General features: G+C 42.6%; 4 protein-coding genes across 5 annotated transcripts; 1 reads left to right on the plus strand and 3 right to left on the minus strand.

The window, feature by feature from the left end:
* Positions 1-146: 146 nt before the first annotated feature.
* Positions 147-3619, minus strand: wfikkn1 (WAP, follistatin/kazal, immunoglobulin, kunitz and netrin domain containing 1). The gene is made up of 2 exons (XM_078276644.1): positions 2108-3619; positions 147-1985 (listed from the first exon to the last, which is right to left on the minus strand). Exons 1-2 carry the CDS (start codon positions 2372-2374, stop codon positions 468-470), a joined length of 1785 nt encoding a protein of 594 aa, XP_078132770.1. The 5' UTR covers positions 2375-3619; the 3' UTR covers positions 147-467.
* An 81-nt stretch (positions 3620-3700) lies between these two features.
* On the minus strand, positions 3701-9998 carry LOC144534640 (ras-related protein Rab-40C-like). The gene is made up of 6 exons (XM_078276655.1): positions 9341-9998; positions 9191-9251; positions 9023-9083; positions 8859-8936; positions 6809-7031; positions 3701-5785 (listed from the first exon to the last, which is right to left on the minus strand). The coding sequence occupies exons 1-6, from the start codon at positions 9492-9494 to the stop codon at positions 5484-5486; spliced, it is 879 nt and encodes a 292-aa protein (XP_078132781.1). The 5' UTR covers positions 9495-9998; the 3' UTR covers positions 3701-5483.
* A 501-nt stretch (positions 9999-10499) lies between these two features.
* zp3c (zona pellucida glycoprotein 3c) lies at positions 10500-13440 on the plus strand. The gene is given in 9 exon segments (XM_078276662.1): positions 10500-11057; positions 11145-11251; positions 11347-11450; positions 12150-12324; positions 12405-12531; positions 12612-12700; positions 12870-12943; positions 13174-13301; positions 13303-13440. Coding segments are annotated over 9 exon segments (1485 nt in total). The 5' UTR covers positions 10500-10514.
* LOC144534615 (inositol 1,4,5-trisphosphate receptor-interacting protein) lies at positions 13432-15844 on the minus strand. Of its 2 annotated transcripts, none has more exons than XM_078276634.1 (2): positions 15752-15844; positions 13432-15387 (listed from the first exon to the last, which is right to left on the minus strand). In XM_078276634.1, exon 2 carries the CDS (start codon positions 15373-15375, stop codon positions 13432-13434), a length of 1944 nt encoding a protein of 647 aa, XP_078132760.1. In that variant the 5' UTR covers positions 15376-15387; positions 15752-15844. The 2 variants fall into 2 exon arrangements, with proteins under 2 accessions (XP_078132760.1, XP_078132753.1); XM_078276627.1 differs by having other exon boundaries at positions 15670-15810.
* Positions 15845-15973: the final 129 nt, after the last annotated feature.

Genomic DNA, 15973 nt, shown 5'->3' on the forward strand with positions numbered 1-15973 from the left:
GCTATGTAAATGACTAGTATAAAGAACCCAGTACAAAATAAAGATAATACAATAAAATAGAAAAACAAACACAATCTGGAGGTAATATACTGTAGGTGTCTAGTTCTTTAGCTTCACAAGCTAGTTATATTGCAAATTGATGTGTGGCTGCTATGCTATGTTATTTTTCAGAAATATACAAACTATATTTCAAAAGAGAATATCTATATTTAAACTTATTAAAAAAAACAACAACATGGTATTCAAGTATTCAACACATCTGGAATGTAGTACAACCCGTGTTGTAATGAACATAAAAATCACCTGACACAATGACATATAGTATTTAACATATTTGTGTCATATTTGATTTAAAGAGTTATTCAATTTCAGCTTTTTTTGTTGCAATTCTGATGCTCATCCCTAGTGCTAAAGGTAAAGGTGACCACAGACCCTCTGCGGGCTAACAAGTCTAAATTCTGGGACTTCTACAATACCTCACAGGTCTTTTTATTCAGAACCTCACGTAGCTTCTTGAGTCTGCGTTCGGTTATGGCTCTGACATAGCTGTCTGATTGGATGATGGCCATGCCATCCTGCACCACACCCATCACCAGCAAAGGGTTTTCCTCCATGGTAATGTTGGGACAGGGACAGCTCCAGTCTATCTTGGCTATAGTCACCTCTAGGTGTTTGGTATTGAAGAAAGTCAATCCCATCTTTTCATCTCTGAGGACTTCTTCCAAGCTAAAGCGGGCAAACCCAGAGTCCAGCTCCTCCACCAGCTCTGTCAGCCGCCCCACAATAGCAAAGTCGCTACGGCATAAGCTGGGCACCATTTTTCCCTTCACCCGACATGTCTTACAAGGTCTCCTTTTGGGCTGTGGGCAGTTTGCCTCACACTCCTTCTTGGTGCTGAAGTTGTTGGCATTCCCATGGCAGCCACCATATGCAAAGGCCTGGCACTGTTTCAAGATCGAATTCCAGGCCCAACGTGGTTCCCAAGATTTGCAGGGGCCCTGGACAGCAGGCAGGAAGCAGATGCCCATCCCCTCTCTCTGACAGGAGGCCTTGCACTCCTCATAAGTCTCAAATCGGTTGCGGCTGTCGTCACATCCGCCGTTGCTGAAGGCCATGCAGGAGCCCATCTTGCTGTCATAATACCAGTCCATGTGACGCTCACCACTGCACACTCTCAGGTCTACTTCAGCCAGGCAGTCTGCTGGGGAGAATGGGCGCCCCATCGGCATCTCAGGATCTTCAGAGAAATCGTCATCAGCCCGGCGGATGACAGACAGAGGGTAGTCTGCACGAAGAACACCAGCAGAATTCCGTGCAATGCAGGTGTAGATACCTGTATCCCACACCTGCGCATTGTAAATGACAAGCTGACCGATGTTGGTGATAACCACGTTGCCATACATCTGGTCAGGCCTCATGACCAGCCGCTCGCGCCGTTCACTTTGTTTCTCCCATGTTACATCAGGTCTGGGGGCTCCAATAACGTCACAGTGGAAGCTGACTGTGCCTCCCACATAGATGGACTGGTGGTGAGGGTTGGAGTACAGTGTGGGGGGCATGGGATCCTCCTGGGAGGATGTCGGGGTGGGGTTAGCTGTAGTGTCCTGAGGCAGTGGACTGGTGTGGGGCCCGGCCAGGTAAAAGCGGCAGGCGACCACGGTTAAAGTCACCCCACGGATGCAGGCCTCTGCATCCATGAAGCAGTGGTTGAAGTAGGTGAGGCCATCTGAAGCGCAGGTGAAGTTGGGCTCTTTCTCACACCGGTCCCGGCACTTGCAGATGGGCTGTCCATCCCAGATGTCACAGGTTGCTCCCTGCTGGCTGCAGATAAAGCCCTCGCAGGTAGCTGTGGAGTTGAGGGCATCATTTCCTTTTCCTCCACCTTGCCCATCTGGCTGGGCAGGCGTGCCATCAGAGAAACGTGCAGCCACACAGCTGTTGAGACCACACACGTTGGTGCAGCATTTCTCAAAGTCAGCACAGTCCTGCACAGACACGATGCAAACACAGAACAGCATTTATGGAAGCAGATTTAAAATGAACAAAACACAAAATGAACTGATGATTATTAGTGTATCACTACTGAGAATAACAGAAATAACACCACCTCGTCGACGTTGCATTCTCTCTCGCAGGTACTTTGCGCATCAACCCAGAGATTGGAATTCAGCTTGTTAGGACAAAACCCTTCGTGTTCAACTTTGGATCCTGCCACACTTGCACACAAAGAAAGTTCGGGTAATTCGCAAACCAGGAGCATCAACAAACACGCACTAATCCATCCTAATACTAGTTTATTTGAGTTGGGGGCATTATGCCAACTTTGATCCTTTATACATCTATCCTCCAAAAGTTTTAGAGGGATTTTATACATTATTGCTCTTTTGCATGAGTCGCCCACCGAGTAAATCCATTCCTCCTTTAGGTCTTCAAATTCGGAATAATGTCGATTTTCAAACGTGGTCGTCCGTTTTGTACGTAAACATTGTGGAACTCAGTTTGCTGTGCGCAGAGAGGAGCTTTGTAGCAATCCAAAAGATCAAGACGAGTTCCCATGCGCTGGACATTTACTGAACAAAATATATCCCAGAAACGCGTGTAAAAAAAAAAAGAAGAAAAAATGCAGTTGCGTTGCATGAAATATATGCCTTAATAACCAAAACAAAACTCAATGGGCAAACTCACGTTCAGGTCGATTTCCCCGAACAGCGAAATAAGCAAACGAAACTGCACAATGAGAGAGAAAGACGCAACATCAGCCTTTCAGAGTGTGAATGGAGGTGGAAAGGGCAGCCCCTCTGACCGCCCCCATGGTCGTCCAGTGTCTGAAACTCTTATGAAGCAGCACCATGCGCTAAGCAACTGGACAAACATAGTAAAAACATCAAAGAAAACGTGGAGTCGTGGTGGCAAGCTGTCCCAACAACCTTGCGCACGGAGCTACACATTCCGGTGAGAAATCCAACGTTAAATGTGTCCAGACAGAATTTATAGAGGTGTCATTTATAAGGAAGGCATTGAGCTATTTTTTGTTGTTGCTGAGAGCCGTTGTAGTTGTTAGTTATCATGTTTATCTTCGGTTACAAGTATCTATTTCCACGTTTTACGCAGTACAAACTTCGGCACATACTTTTCTTGCACAAACCAAAAGAGCAAATTGTAGGATACCAACAAAAAAAAAATAAAAAAATAGTCGCCGGGAGCGGAAAGCGTGAAGACCAAACACGGGGCGTGTCGCATCATGTCTAGCAAAACATGTTTACGTCCTGCTTGTCTAGACGTCGGTCAATTTAGCACCGTCGCTCATTCACACGGAGCTCAGAGATGCCACGGCCAGGTGGGAAGGCGTAAAGCGCCACATTTTCAATAGTGTGCGACTCATCTTTGTCCCGGCGGAGCTCCGAGGCGATGAAAAGCAGCACCCCTCATCTTTTCATTGGAAATGACCCTGCAACCTTTGGGTGACTTTTGACCGCGTTGCATTCATGCGCTGCAGCGAAGTGCCGTTTATCCAAAACTGGCCAATACCGAGAGAGCGGCTAATCAATTCAGCACCCCCAACGGGTTTTATTACATTTGATCACCGGCGCCCCGGACTGGACAAAGGGTACAAAAAAATATTCCCACAATGACTTTAATAAATGAATGAAAAAGATCATTGCAGCAAAGCACACAAGTTGATGAAAACACAAAGCAACCCTGGAGCTTTACCCTTTATTTTGTTAGGTGACTGTTTTCAATGGAGACAAAAGTATAATTTATCCCGTATCCAAACCTTAAGACACACATCTCCGATAGCAACAATCATTATCAAACGTTACATATAGTGCTTTAAATAGCTCATTGTGCTGGTCTCAATAGACCACATAAAACAGGCACCAGTAGAAAAACATGCACCATTTTTGTATGCCCTCAATAGCCGTATCACAGACATCTAGCCATGACACTGGGAATGTTGAAGTGGAAATACAGCTACGTTAATCAGAGGTGGAAAGAAAACATAAAAGCTTTATAAGCAAAATAAGTATTTGTGTAGATTATTTAATTATTAAAAACAATATCATTAGTTAGCTCTGATTAAAAATACAAGACTTTCAGTGCCCTCTCTGAAGTCTTCAAAGTTCATCTGACAAATCATTCTAAACCCTACTATTATACACACATTTTAGGAGGGTTAGAAAATAAGAATGAAGGTACAGTACAAATACTCAACGCTTATTAAAAACATCACAATTGCAGATTACCTTCCCACCTCTGATTCTTACAGTCCCACATATTACCACAGCAAAGTAGCAGATAAAATATTGTGTTACATTCATAAATACATTGCATATACAGAAAAGATCCTAAAAGCAATCAAATCAAAATAGTCCTTTCACCAATGTCTAGTGAGTTAACAAATTCCTGGTAAGAACCAGGACACGATCGCAGCTCTTTCTGAAGGCAAAACGCCACGACTAAACAAACAATCTGCACATTTGAATTGTACAAGGTTTCCCTCATCAGCACCAAGCAATCTCTGAATTGCCACAAGAGTTAATAGATTGATAGATGAGCACGTGGTTGATGGTTTAAACCAGTTAAAGCAATGATAATGCAACTAAGGATATTACATTTAGAGGCAAAAATGGCCTGAGAAGGTCAACAGATGTTCACAATGACTGATGGAGACGGAGGGTGAATTCATTTGGGCTGAAATTAAGAGGTACCACGGGAAGTCTTCAAAATAAGACCGGTTGGCTCTACTCTGTTTCACAGATGGAGCATTGCTAGACTAAGTGTTTTTCAATGGATAATGGTCTTTTCATTTATTTTTATTTTTTCAAATCCAGCCTGGGAAACTAGCCCTGCTCTTCTCATGACATTCAATTTAAGCCAGTCTACCGTAATTTTAAACATAACTAATCTGAGATTTAAATAAGTAGCTCAGCACCCTTGAGGTTGCAATGAAAATGTTCCACGGTAGACAAAGGGCATAAGACGCACAAATAAATTGGACACCGAAGCAGATCTCCGAAAACATTCAAGACAAAACAAGCATAAGAAGCTCCTCTCCAAGCTCAATCACCGAACACAGACCAAAAACGACTTTAGCACATATTTACAACTTTAAATACAATAAACAATAATTTTTCCAAATAAAAGCTAGCTAATGTCCCTCCACTCATTTTTAGTGTTAACAGGTGAGCGATTATCTTTGATTCACATGTGTTGGTCCCAGGGAAATCTTGTTCTACTTGATCATAGCGAGCCATCCGTAGTTAAGAGTACCGGTTAACGGACATCCACAAGATGGCACCAGCAAGCTCAAACACAGCAGAAACCAATCCAACCGTCCAAGTCAGTTCCCAAGGGTCAATGAAAGTTCACAGCTATATCCGTTGCTGGTGGCTCTCCGTGCTCTCTCATGGCCTCGTGACCTCTTGGAGCAACAACACCTTTAATACTGGCCCTATGGAGGCAACCATTAGTCCGCTCCTTCACTATGAAATCTTACAGCTCCCCTTAGATGATGACGACGAGGTCTTTGGAGGGCTCTGCGGAGGCCTGAAAGACTTTGAGCGCTTGAGACTGTTGGCTTTGCTTCCGCCGCTGCTACCGCCCGAGGCTGCACTGTTGGCCACTGAGTAGGAGCGTCCGTGCATCATGACTGCATTCATGCCGTTGGCCATGGAGAAAGACTTGAGGTGCGACTTGATGGCCACAGGAAGGGGCAGTTTGTCAATGAGGTGAACCGGTGTGCAGGAGACGATCGAACGGCAGCACAAATCTTGGAGGCTGAAGACTGTGGGACAAGAACAGGGAATATGGATGTTACGACTGGATGTCATGTCAGAAACCTAAAGTTAAACTGCTTAAGGCTGCGCTCAGACTGCCTGTGTCGGCCGCCCGGCAAAAATGCAGGTCTTTCCATTGATTTCGAATGGGGGTAGTGCGTTTAGGCTGCGGCCGGGGTTTCCGCAGGGGGGACACTGAAGAAAAAAAACGGAGCGGGCCTGCCGCGAAAAGTTGAGATCGCCTTAACTTTTGGAGAAACGCAACCCCACGTCACTCTGCGGTGGCCAACCATGTAACCCGCGATCCGACTTGTCAGTGTGTTTTGAGCTATGGTTTGAGGCGGTGTGAGAATGTGTGTGACATCAACAATACTCGTCAATGCATCTTTACAGCTTGCTCGTAAACTGTACTATTTAGACAGAATAAAAAAGTGGAGACCAAGCCGAGATAAAGATTTACTCCCTGCTCATTTCTTACTGTTTGCACTATAAATGTGGTTTTTGTTTCATGTTATCAATATTTAAGCTTTAATTTGTTAAATCAGTGCATTTTTCTCTTCTTTTTTCCCAGTCCTCGCTCAGGTTTTCCAACAATGAAGTTTTAAATAGCTTCAATTTCACACCTGTCTGTTTAAAAGCAAGATATCAAAAAATCAAAAAATAAATTAAAGATTTTTCAGTAACTAGATAGTTCCACCATGTGACATATACTATTTTTCTTGACTCATGTGTTGCTACAGTGTCATCCCATTTTGTCAGGAAAAGAAAAACATACCCTCAAAGACAAAAAGATTCAAGCAAACAGTTACAGAAGCCACAACTCTGTTAGCTGGAATTTTTTTTTTCAGACTGTCTGAATGAGTAAAAAGTGGATCCTCAAGTGCTACGCACAAAACTTGGCATTGTGAAGTACCATGCAATTCAACTTTCTGGGAGATTTGTTTTGTCATTTACCAACCCTTTGTCTACAGAAAAAGCATACATTCCTAATCTGACCAAATTGGTATGAAAAAACACATTAACCAGCTCACCTCTGTTGGGCCTCCAGAATTTCTCCATCCCGTGCCTCATCAGCACAATGCGTGAAAGTTCTGTGAAGGATTCGATGACATTGAAGTTGCACAGCGGACTGACCTCAAAAAAAGTCATGCTGTTCTTTTCAGCATAGGCCCTTGCCTGCTCCGTAGGTACCTGCCGCTTGAAGGCCAGGTGAAGCCGATTTCCCACCAGGATCCTGGGTACACCTGGGGCATGCTAATGGAAATAAACAATACAGAAATAGAAATTGCTTTTAGGTAAGGTTACCAAATTCTGTTGTGTCTCTTAAACAGGATTTTTGAAAAGCTATTGCACTGACTTCTTTTTTTGACTGAAAATTGACTCTCACAGGGATGGAAGCATGTAGACACAGGATCAGTGCTGCACGATATGACGAAAATACGCGATAACGTCAAATACCGCGATAACGACATTACTTGCGATAAATAAAACATTTTTTTTAAAGATTCATTTTTTGGCATTTATAGGACAGTTTAGACTTGAAAGGGGAGAGAGCAGGGGAGAGACATGCAGCAAAGGGCCGCAGGTCAGAGTCGAACCCACGGCCGCTGCGTCGAGGAGTAAACCTCTATATGTGGGCGCACGCTCTACCAGGTGAGCTAACCCGGCGCGCATAAAACAGATATTTAAGTGTACTACTCAGTTCTGCATTTCTGCTGCTTTCAGTATTCTGCTAAAATGCAACAATTGCTTGTTGAATTTAAAACTCTAAAATTAAATAATTCCCAACACTTTTACTGAACATTGAGTTGAAGGCACCACTAAAAAAAAAGGAATGACAGATTTAAAACTGCAGTTTTCTACTTATAATTTCTTTCAACTAACACAAATAGGTGCGATAGGTTTATTGCGCCAGTTAATATCGCAAAGACGATAGGAAAACAATATATTGCGCAGCCCTACACAGGGCCCTTATATATACATACCCCCTTCCCATACAGTAGTAAGTAAATAAAGTTTATTTCTATAGCACATTTAAAAACAGCTTGCGCTGACCAAAGTGCTGTACATAGCGCATTAGCCACAGGGTAATAAAATACACTTACAAATCAGTGGTTTAGGCACTTAATTACAAACATAGAGTAAGACAATTAAAATGCCGGGAAGGCCAATGTAAAAAAGGTGAGTTTTGAGCCTGGCTTTGAATATCACAATAGAAGGGGCATTTCTGATGTCAGGTGGCAGTCGATTCCACAGCTGAGGGCCAGCAACAGAAACAGTGTTGCCAACTCTTTTCCAATGAAAGTCGCTAGATGATGTCATATGCTCATTTGCATATTTTTGGCATCATTACGCAATCATTTGTATAAAGCTTAGTGGTTGTGTCAGCAAGGTAGATAGAAAGAAATTTAACTCTTTAGCCAAATAATCACAAATTCAATACAGGAATTTATTTTACCTCATAATTATTACTTAGGCAGCCTATCTTTGAAGTAAAAAAAAATGAAATTCTACAAAGGGAGGGAAAAAGACCGATAAAGAATTTCTCAAAGAAGGCAGAACAGAAGACTGTTTTGGCGGCTACAGGACAGAAATACCTTGCGTGCTCGCTGGACCATACAAACCTAGGATTTGTCGCTAGTCGCTTTTTTGAAAAAAAGTCGCTAAGGGGGTCTGAAAAATCGCTAAATCTAGCGACAAAGGCGCTAAATTGGCAACACTGAACAGAAAAGGCTCGGTCACCTTTTTGCTTAAGCCAGGACCATGGGACATGGAGGAGACCTTGGCTGGAGGATCTGAGGGACCTGGGAGCTACGTGGGGATGAATGATATCCGCTATGTAGCTGGGGGACAGGGCGTGAAGAGCTTTAAAAACCATCAACAGTATTTTAAATTGTATCCTAGACTGGAAGCCAGTGCAAGGAGGCTAGGACAAGTGTAATGTGTTCACGCTTTTTTGTGTTCGTGAGCAGCCGAGCCGCTGCATTTTGAACCATCTGAAGCCGTGCCACCAGAGTCAGAGGGAGACCAAGGTGGAGTGAGTTATTCTTTGTCAACCAGAAATGGGTTGAATGGGATTACCTCATCAATTTCCCGTATCCAGCGGTCAATGCCATCAAAGGACCAGCCGTTTGTGATGTCATAGACAAGCAAGATGCCCTATGGAATGAAAGCCAAACATGTTGACATACATATAGAATTATATAATGAGGGGAAAACACAAAAATTGCTCTACAAGTCGTCACCTGTGCTCCACGAGAGTAAGACCTGAAGATGGTGCAGAATCTGCCTTGCCCCGATGTGTCCCTGTTCAGGACGCACACAAGCATGTACAGTAAGTACACCCACATGCAATGGCTTTGTTCATTTTGCCACTTTTGACTTGCTAATTCTATACTGCTAAAAACACTTACCATAACTCTAATTTCACTCTTCTCCCATCCAGCAGAATCGTGGTGGTCTTGTAATCAATCCCTGAGATTACACACAATCCACAGAAAGTTAGTTCATGTTGGTTGGTCCAGGCTTTTTCTAAACAACTGAACAAAAGCAAAGATATTCACCACTGCTGTATGCATAGGGAGACTCGACCGATCCGTCTTGTAAACTGTCCAAGATTTCTCCCTTTCCAACATCGCTGTCTCCCACCAAAAGAAATTTCAGGAGATAATCGTAACTCTTGACTGGACTACTCTGGGTCCCCATCATCCCACGCATTGGGTCCGGTTCACAGGGAGCTTTTTAAGCTCGCCAGACGTCCACTATTTGGGGCAAGGGACAAACCAGACGCCCCCCGACAATGGTAGCTAAAGCTACGCGACCGTCGTTTGACGTTAACGTAGGCTGATTAACTAGCAGATACACTACCCAAGACTTACATTCACTCTGTCCTTTGTAAACCGTCGATGTGACGTTAACGTTCACATTAATAACCAAAACAACCTTAACTAGCTGTTGTTAGCTGGCGTGTTAGCTAGCCAGCTAACACAAACGACAATAACGCATTCTAGCACAAACAATTGACACTGAGTAAAAGCGAGGCGGTTTAGTCCCACATAACACGATATTCCACCAAAGCAAATACGATTGTTCCACTTTGTTTATGAAGAAAAAAGCCAACGAGGGTTATTTAGCTTCTGACCACAACGTCAAGCCAAGTGGACTGCGCATAGACAGTATGGGACTGCGTTGGAACTTCCTGGTATTGACATCATTGGCTGCGTAACATCCGGTTATTATAAAAAATAAAAGAAACCCAACGTGTTGTTTACTTTTTTTATTTTTTTTATTTGCCGGATTTAAAATTCACTAACACACGTTTTCTAAATCTCACCCATCTTTTGAATGTGATTGATTTTAAAATCAATCGATATCGAAACCGACATCGATACTCTTCTTATCAGTATTAGTAAATGTTTAATTAATCTGCCTGGGAATTATTTGATTCCATTTAATAATAAATATCCTTAAATGAATGGAACATTGGAAATGTCATATTATGATATAATACTTTACCAACCCACACTGGTGTATGACAACAGACTACAGAGAAGGGGTGATTATATGGTCGCCTCTCATTAGTTGTTCTTGATTGGCATTTGCAGCAGCTGTGGGAATTCTCTATTGATTGCAGAGTACAAAAGCCAGTCGAAACACCACCATTATATCCAACCTGTGAGGTGAGGGGTCGGTTGGAGGTAACTGCTGAAGTGAAAAAAGGAAAAAAAAAAGAAAAGAATGGATCTTAGGCACGCTGCGTTTTTGTTACTGCTGTTTTGTTCTGCCAATAGTTATCGGTTCAGAGGTAGAGCTGGGTATAGCCCGGTTGTGGAAGACCCTGAACAAGCGTGGGAGAGAATGAAGACAGTGACGGGGAATGAAATGGCTGAGAACCTTGTACCCAAATCATTTTGGAGTGCATCAGATAATGGCTCAACGCCTCAAGCAAAACGAGTTCGCGAGTATCAGGTAGTCTCAGCGTTAAAGGACCACAAAGAGGATTTCAAGCCAGAAATGGGTGTCAGGCCCCTGCCTGCCTGGGTCAGCGACATGTTGCTTAAGACTGCTACCGATACTATTCCAACTGAACCAGCCAGACGACCGTTGGTTGAAATCCTGTGCCATGTTGACAGAGTTTATGTAAGAATCAGGAGAAAGGTCTTTAAGACTGGCAACGCACACAGGTATTTGAAATTTGGCACCTGTCGTGTTAACCAAGTTACCAAAGATCATTACTACTTTCTGTACCTTTTGACTGCTGACTGTGGATTTAGGAAAAAGGTGGGTAAACTTTTTTTATTGTCTTTTTGATAAATACTTTTTGTGTTAATTTTGATAAACTACAACCAACACAAATGTTTGTTCTAGAGTACTGCAAATTATCGGTATGTTGGCAATGTGCTCACCTACAAGCCAACCACTCCAGTTTTAAGAGAGATGCCATTTGACATTCCCATGCAGTGTAAATTTCCCAGGTAAGATTTAGTGTTATTGCGTAACACTACAGGGAAATCAAGTGTTTGTTTGTTTTTTTTTTGTGGGTTAACAGCGGGTCTCTCGACTGTTGCAGGTTTTTTCACTCCTATAAAGTTGGCTTCTATCCTACACTACAGGGAGGCACATTTTTCAAATCGCTCAACCCAAAAAGCAGTTTCACCCTTACTTCTCAAGATGGTATGTTCCCCTGTTTTTGTTATTTTTCCTTCATTTCACGTGAGGACTCCGTTAACGGTGTTAGCATTTCACACGCAAAGCTGTGGACTGGTGTGGCCTTTCCCCTACCTGCTTTAATGAATTGCAGGAGGAAGCAGGCCTTAAATGTCGACAGTAAATGTGGCTGTGTTGCACAGATGTGTAAAGGACTCTAGATGTACAATAGCTTATCTTTTCAATTATGTAACCTGGTGGAAAATGTCCACTTAAATGTGCGGAGACAGAGCAGGATAAACTACGGGAGGTGGCATTTTCACTTGGTCTTAAATGAGGCAAGTAATTGCGCAAATAATGCATTTTGCTTTCTTGAACCACAAGTGTTGAGTTTGTATGAGGAAACTGGAGCTTGTAGGGCACAGACTATGTTGCCAGCTTTTAGCTGCTTTTGAGCAAACGGTTAAAAATAAACAAGTTCATATACATTTTTTATTTACAACTTTTATGCCACCATATAGTAAGGTATATTTGAAGTGCTTAAAATGTATACAAGCATTCAATACTAACATGTACTAAAAGTAGTCTAAGGATATTCAGACCACCAAGGGCTTAAGGCAGGTATCCAATACTTACACTTTTTGTAATTGCAAACCTATGCAGCAGCCTGCTAATTTGTAAGCATCGAAGACTGTACAGTGACTAATGTCCCTCCCTTTGCCACAGCATCAGGGTTTGAAATCACTGGTACCCAATCCTACATCTTGGGCCAGACGATGTACTTTCAGGCCACGCAACTTACGTTTTCTAAAGGGTTGAGGATTTACATCAACCACTGCTTCATGACAGCCTTCCAAAATCCCGCCTCAAATCCTAAATATACAGTCATAGACAACTATGGGTAAGAGATTTAAATGAAATTCAGAATTGAGACGGGCACGTCACTTCATCAGAGGTAAACGTGCATATTCTCTCTTGCAGCTGTATGGTTGACAGCATGAGGACGGAAAAGTCAAAGTTCCTCTCTGATACCTCACAAATGGCCCTGAGATTCAGTGTGGCTGCTGTGATTTTCAAGGACAGAATTTCCACTTCGTCCTCATCACAGGTACTGTCAAGAGCAAGTGGTACAGAGCTCTGTACTGTCGCATAGAAAATGTATTAACACTGAAATCCAATGTCTTTCAGCAACTCTACATGCACTGTGATGTCTCTATGGGACCACGTACTCCAACTGAGAGTTCAAAGACTTGCAATTATGATCACGCTACCAAAGAGTGAGTTGACTCTGGCTAAAGTAAACCATCCACAGGTTGCTTTTGAAGGTCTTGTTGGATGACATGTATGTGCTTGATAGCCAAAACTAAGCTTTTTGTCAAAACTGTTGGATTGATTATCACCACACTTGATCTGACCTTTTTAAACTTTTTTTTTTTTTTTTTTCAGGTGGAAGGAGCTGTATGACAGGGACTCTGTATGCACCTGCTGTGACTCGACCTGTCCCTCGGCAAAGTCTAAAGGTAAGTTTACGCGTCATGACAGCGGATAATCTTGGCCGAACGTGGTAGTATGAAATATGACTTTATACATGATCCTTAACTTAAATGTCGATTCATAAAGCTTTAATGTACAGCCAATATGGATTATTGCCTATCCCTTATTTGACAAGGCAAAAGCTGTCGTGATTTTACTTTAAAGCTACCCTTCTGCAAAGTAAGGTTTGGAATTTAATCATGTTTTGTTTCAACAGCTTCTAGTAATATGATCTCAAGTCCCTCTTGGAAGATCAACTTGAGCAACCAGGATAGATATGGCAAGTTTCACCCTCGGATGAAATCCCCTGATGCAGACTTCAGTTTGGATGACGCAGAGCATGCAGACGAGAGACCATGCAAAATTCCTGAAGTACTGGGGGAGGACTAAAGGAATTGAGCTGTGGAAATTTTTAAATAAAATGATTTCTCTTGTACCTGATGTATTTCAATATGGTCTAAATGACTTTTTTTTTTTAAATTGAACAATTGCCACAGTTGTACACATCCACATAATCCTGTATCAGCATTTGTGCGTTACTAAGCATTTCCTGGAAATGCATCACAGCATTTCTGTAGATGCAGTTGTGTACCACAAGGGGATGGAAGAGATTCACAGTATTTGCATGAGTAAATTCAGTAGGAAGTTCAATAACCCTCTGACTTAAAGGGTTCCCAATAAGAACATGGTGCAGCAGCTTTGTCTTGAGGCTTCTCTCCATGAAGGCCAATAAGTCTCGAAGCCTACAGGCCATATTGCTGGGTTTCCACTGCGATGGGTCTTTGGTCAAAAGCAGATGCATTAGTGCAATTTTGAAATGCCAATCCTCCAGAGCACTACTTCCTGTCAATGCTGTCTGTCTCCTGTGAAGGAAATGTGCAATTTCAAGAATTTGACTGTGGCATGAGTTTGCAGGCAGGCGTTTAGAGATGTGTTCCAAGAAATTGTCTTCATAGCTGGTCAGGGAGAGTGTCCAGGAAGTATCCATGTTCGGAGAGCGAGGATTAATGAAGAAATGAGCATCAGCGTTGACTTTGACCACAGGATTCATACTGAAGCTGATCTTCTTCCCTGATCTGAATCGAACTATCAGAGCTCCTGGAGCACCAATGTAGCGAATGTTCAGCTCACACTCATACTTATGTGAAATCTGTCCCCATGCTTGTTTGATAGTGTTCTGAAACCATCTAGTAACCTGTGATTTTGACAGGAAGTGGGAGTTCTTCATGCAAAGAAGGCTGGCACAAACATCAGTCATTTTCATCTTTACTTCCTCAGTCTCACAATGCAGCAAGCACACCATATCATCTGAATTAGAAGACTGACAGGGGCAGCCATTTTGGATTTTATTTTTCATCAGTTGGATTTGACCACAGACTTGCATATCTGGCAGCTGGTCACTTGCCTGATTGTTCCAGAGCAGACACTGGAAACTATAGGGATCAGGTGGGGTAAAGGGGACGATGATATTGCACACATCCACTATCTGAAAGTCCTCAATCACCATACCGCTATTTCCATCACAGACAGTCCTCATGGCCTCCAATAGATCCTTTGCAAACCCCTCCAAAAACTCCTTCCACTTATTTTCGGATGAGACTTGAACACATTTAGAATGAAATCGCTGCAGAGTTTCACTGTCTGGTAGTGGCATTTCAGCAGCGGTGCAGGTTACTGGGAAGGCCCTGGCTTCTCCTTGTTTTATTTGGGAAATTTTCCCTAGGTATTTCCTAAAGAAGCGGATCATGGAAATGATGGAGACTGTGTTCCATATGTACCAGAGGTAGTCCCCCTCCCAGTCAGCGATGGCCTCTGAAGTTTCATTTTCTGATGTCATGGTGTGAAGGTGTGATAGAGGTGATTCTTGTTCTTTGGAGTTGAACACTCCCTTCTCCTCAGGCTTTTCTTGTTGCCCTTGTGGCCTGCTTTGGTCTGTAAAAGAGCCATCAGTCTGGATGTCTTCTCCCTGTTTACTCTTCTTGTCCAGCTGTAGATTTCCATTTTGTTCATGGTCAATTTGTGAAGTCTTCAGAGCAGGGTCAGGTTCACGTTTAGAGTTTTGTGGCTGACTTGGATCCAAATCTGCTTCTGGTGAGTTGTGATCAGTAGCGTCTTCCTCAGAATCATGTTTGGTGACAGTAATATCTTCTAAGATTGGCATTTGATCTTTTTCAGTAACGTGTTTCTCAGACTGAATGTTTCTTAAGTCATCCCGACGAGGCCCTCTGTCAGTATGTGTCATTTCCTCGCTGACAGGTGCCATTTCGTCACCCAGTTCCTCTCCTCTCAGCAGCCTCTCTTCGTGCTTTTGCATGCCCACTGTGGTGATATCGTCCCATTCCTCAACCCCAGGGTCATCCCTCGGATACGTTAGGAGACCCAGAGCCACCACAAACACTCGCAACAGAGTATCTTGCATTGTCAATATTGTCTGTGAATAAGTCAAAAAGCATAAAGACTTGTTAATAATCTAAGTGATTATTAAACATACATTAGTGTTCTTTGAAACATGTAAAAACAAAAGAATGATTAGAAATCCTTGTTATTACATGAAAATGTTCCTGCAGGCAAATTTCATATTGATGCTAAGCAAGTAAGAAAGAAGCTACTTCCTTGATGGCCTAGAATCATCCTCTTTACTTATTTCTGTGATTACACCATACATTATTTATTACTGCACACAACTTTAAAAGAGAAGAATAAGAATACGCACCAAAAGAAGTGATTAATTATCTCAGCTTTGCAACGTTCCGGTAATGTGTGAATAGGTACAAAGGAGGAAGCAAGAGACTAACCTTGCACAGCCACAGGCTCTGTGATCTCTTCCTATTTTAGATGTCGTTGTCTTTCGTGACTTATTTCCTGCACACCCTGCCCATGTGCTTAGCTGTGACATTTTCCTGTGCAACACACAGAAGAAAACAGATAGCACAGACTTCCTGTAAGTTTAGCTGAATATTCAAATGAGTCTAAAGTGAACCATTTACTCTGAGTCACTGAATAAATCGTAAACTTTT

Source organism: Sander vitreus, chromosome 2 (assembly GCF_031162955.1).
Source record: "Sander vitreus isolate 19-12246 chromosome 2, sanVit1, whole genome shotgun sequence".
In the NCBI taxonomy this organism is placed as follows: Eukaryota; Metazoa; Chordata; class Actinopteri; order Perciformes; family Percidae; genus Sander; species Sander vitreus.

What these genes read in the sequence shown, in the direction of transcription:
- wfikkn1 (XM_078276644.1), bottom strand. Translation starts at nt 2,374, where the DNA reads ATGTATAAAATCCCTCTAAAACTTTTGGAGGATAGATGTATAAAGGAT. An exon ending in GAGAATGCAACGTCGACGAG is followed by an intron (nt 1,986 to 2,107) that starts GTGGTGTTATTT and finishes GTGTCTGTGCAG; the next exon opens with GACTGTGCTGACTTTGAGAA.
- LOC144534640 (XM_078276655.1), bottom strand. Translation starts at nt 9,494, where the DNA reads ATGCGTGGGATGATGGGGACCCAGAGTAGTCCAGTCAAGAGTTACGAT. An exon ending in AGAGTGAAATTAGAGTTATG is followed by an intron (nt 9,084 to 9,190) that starts GTAAGTGTTTTT and finishes CGTCCTGAACAG; the next exon opens with GGACACATCGGGGCAAGGCA. An exon ending in CTTACTCTCGTGGAGCACAG is followed by an intron (nt 8,937 to 9,022) that starts GTGACGACTTGT and finishes TTCATTCCATAG; the next exon opens with GGCATCTTGCTTGTCTATGA.
- LOC144534615 (XM_078276634.1), bottom strand. Translation starts at nt 15,375, where the DNA reads ATGCAAGATACTCTGTTGCGAGTGTTTGTGGTGGCTCTGGGTCTCCTA.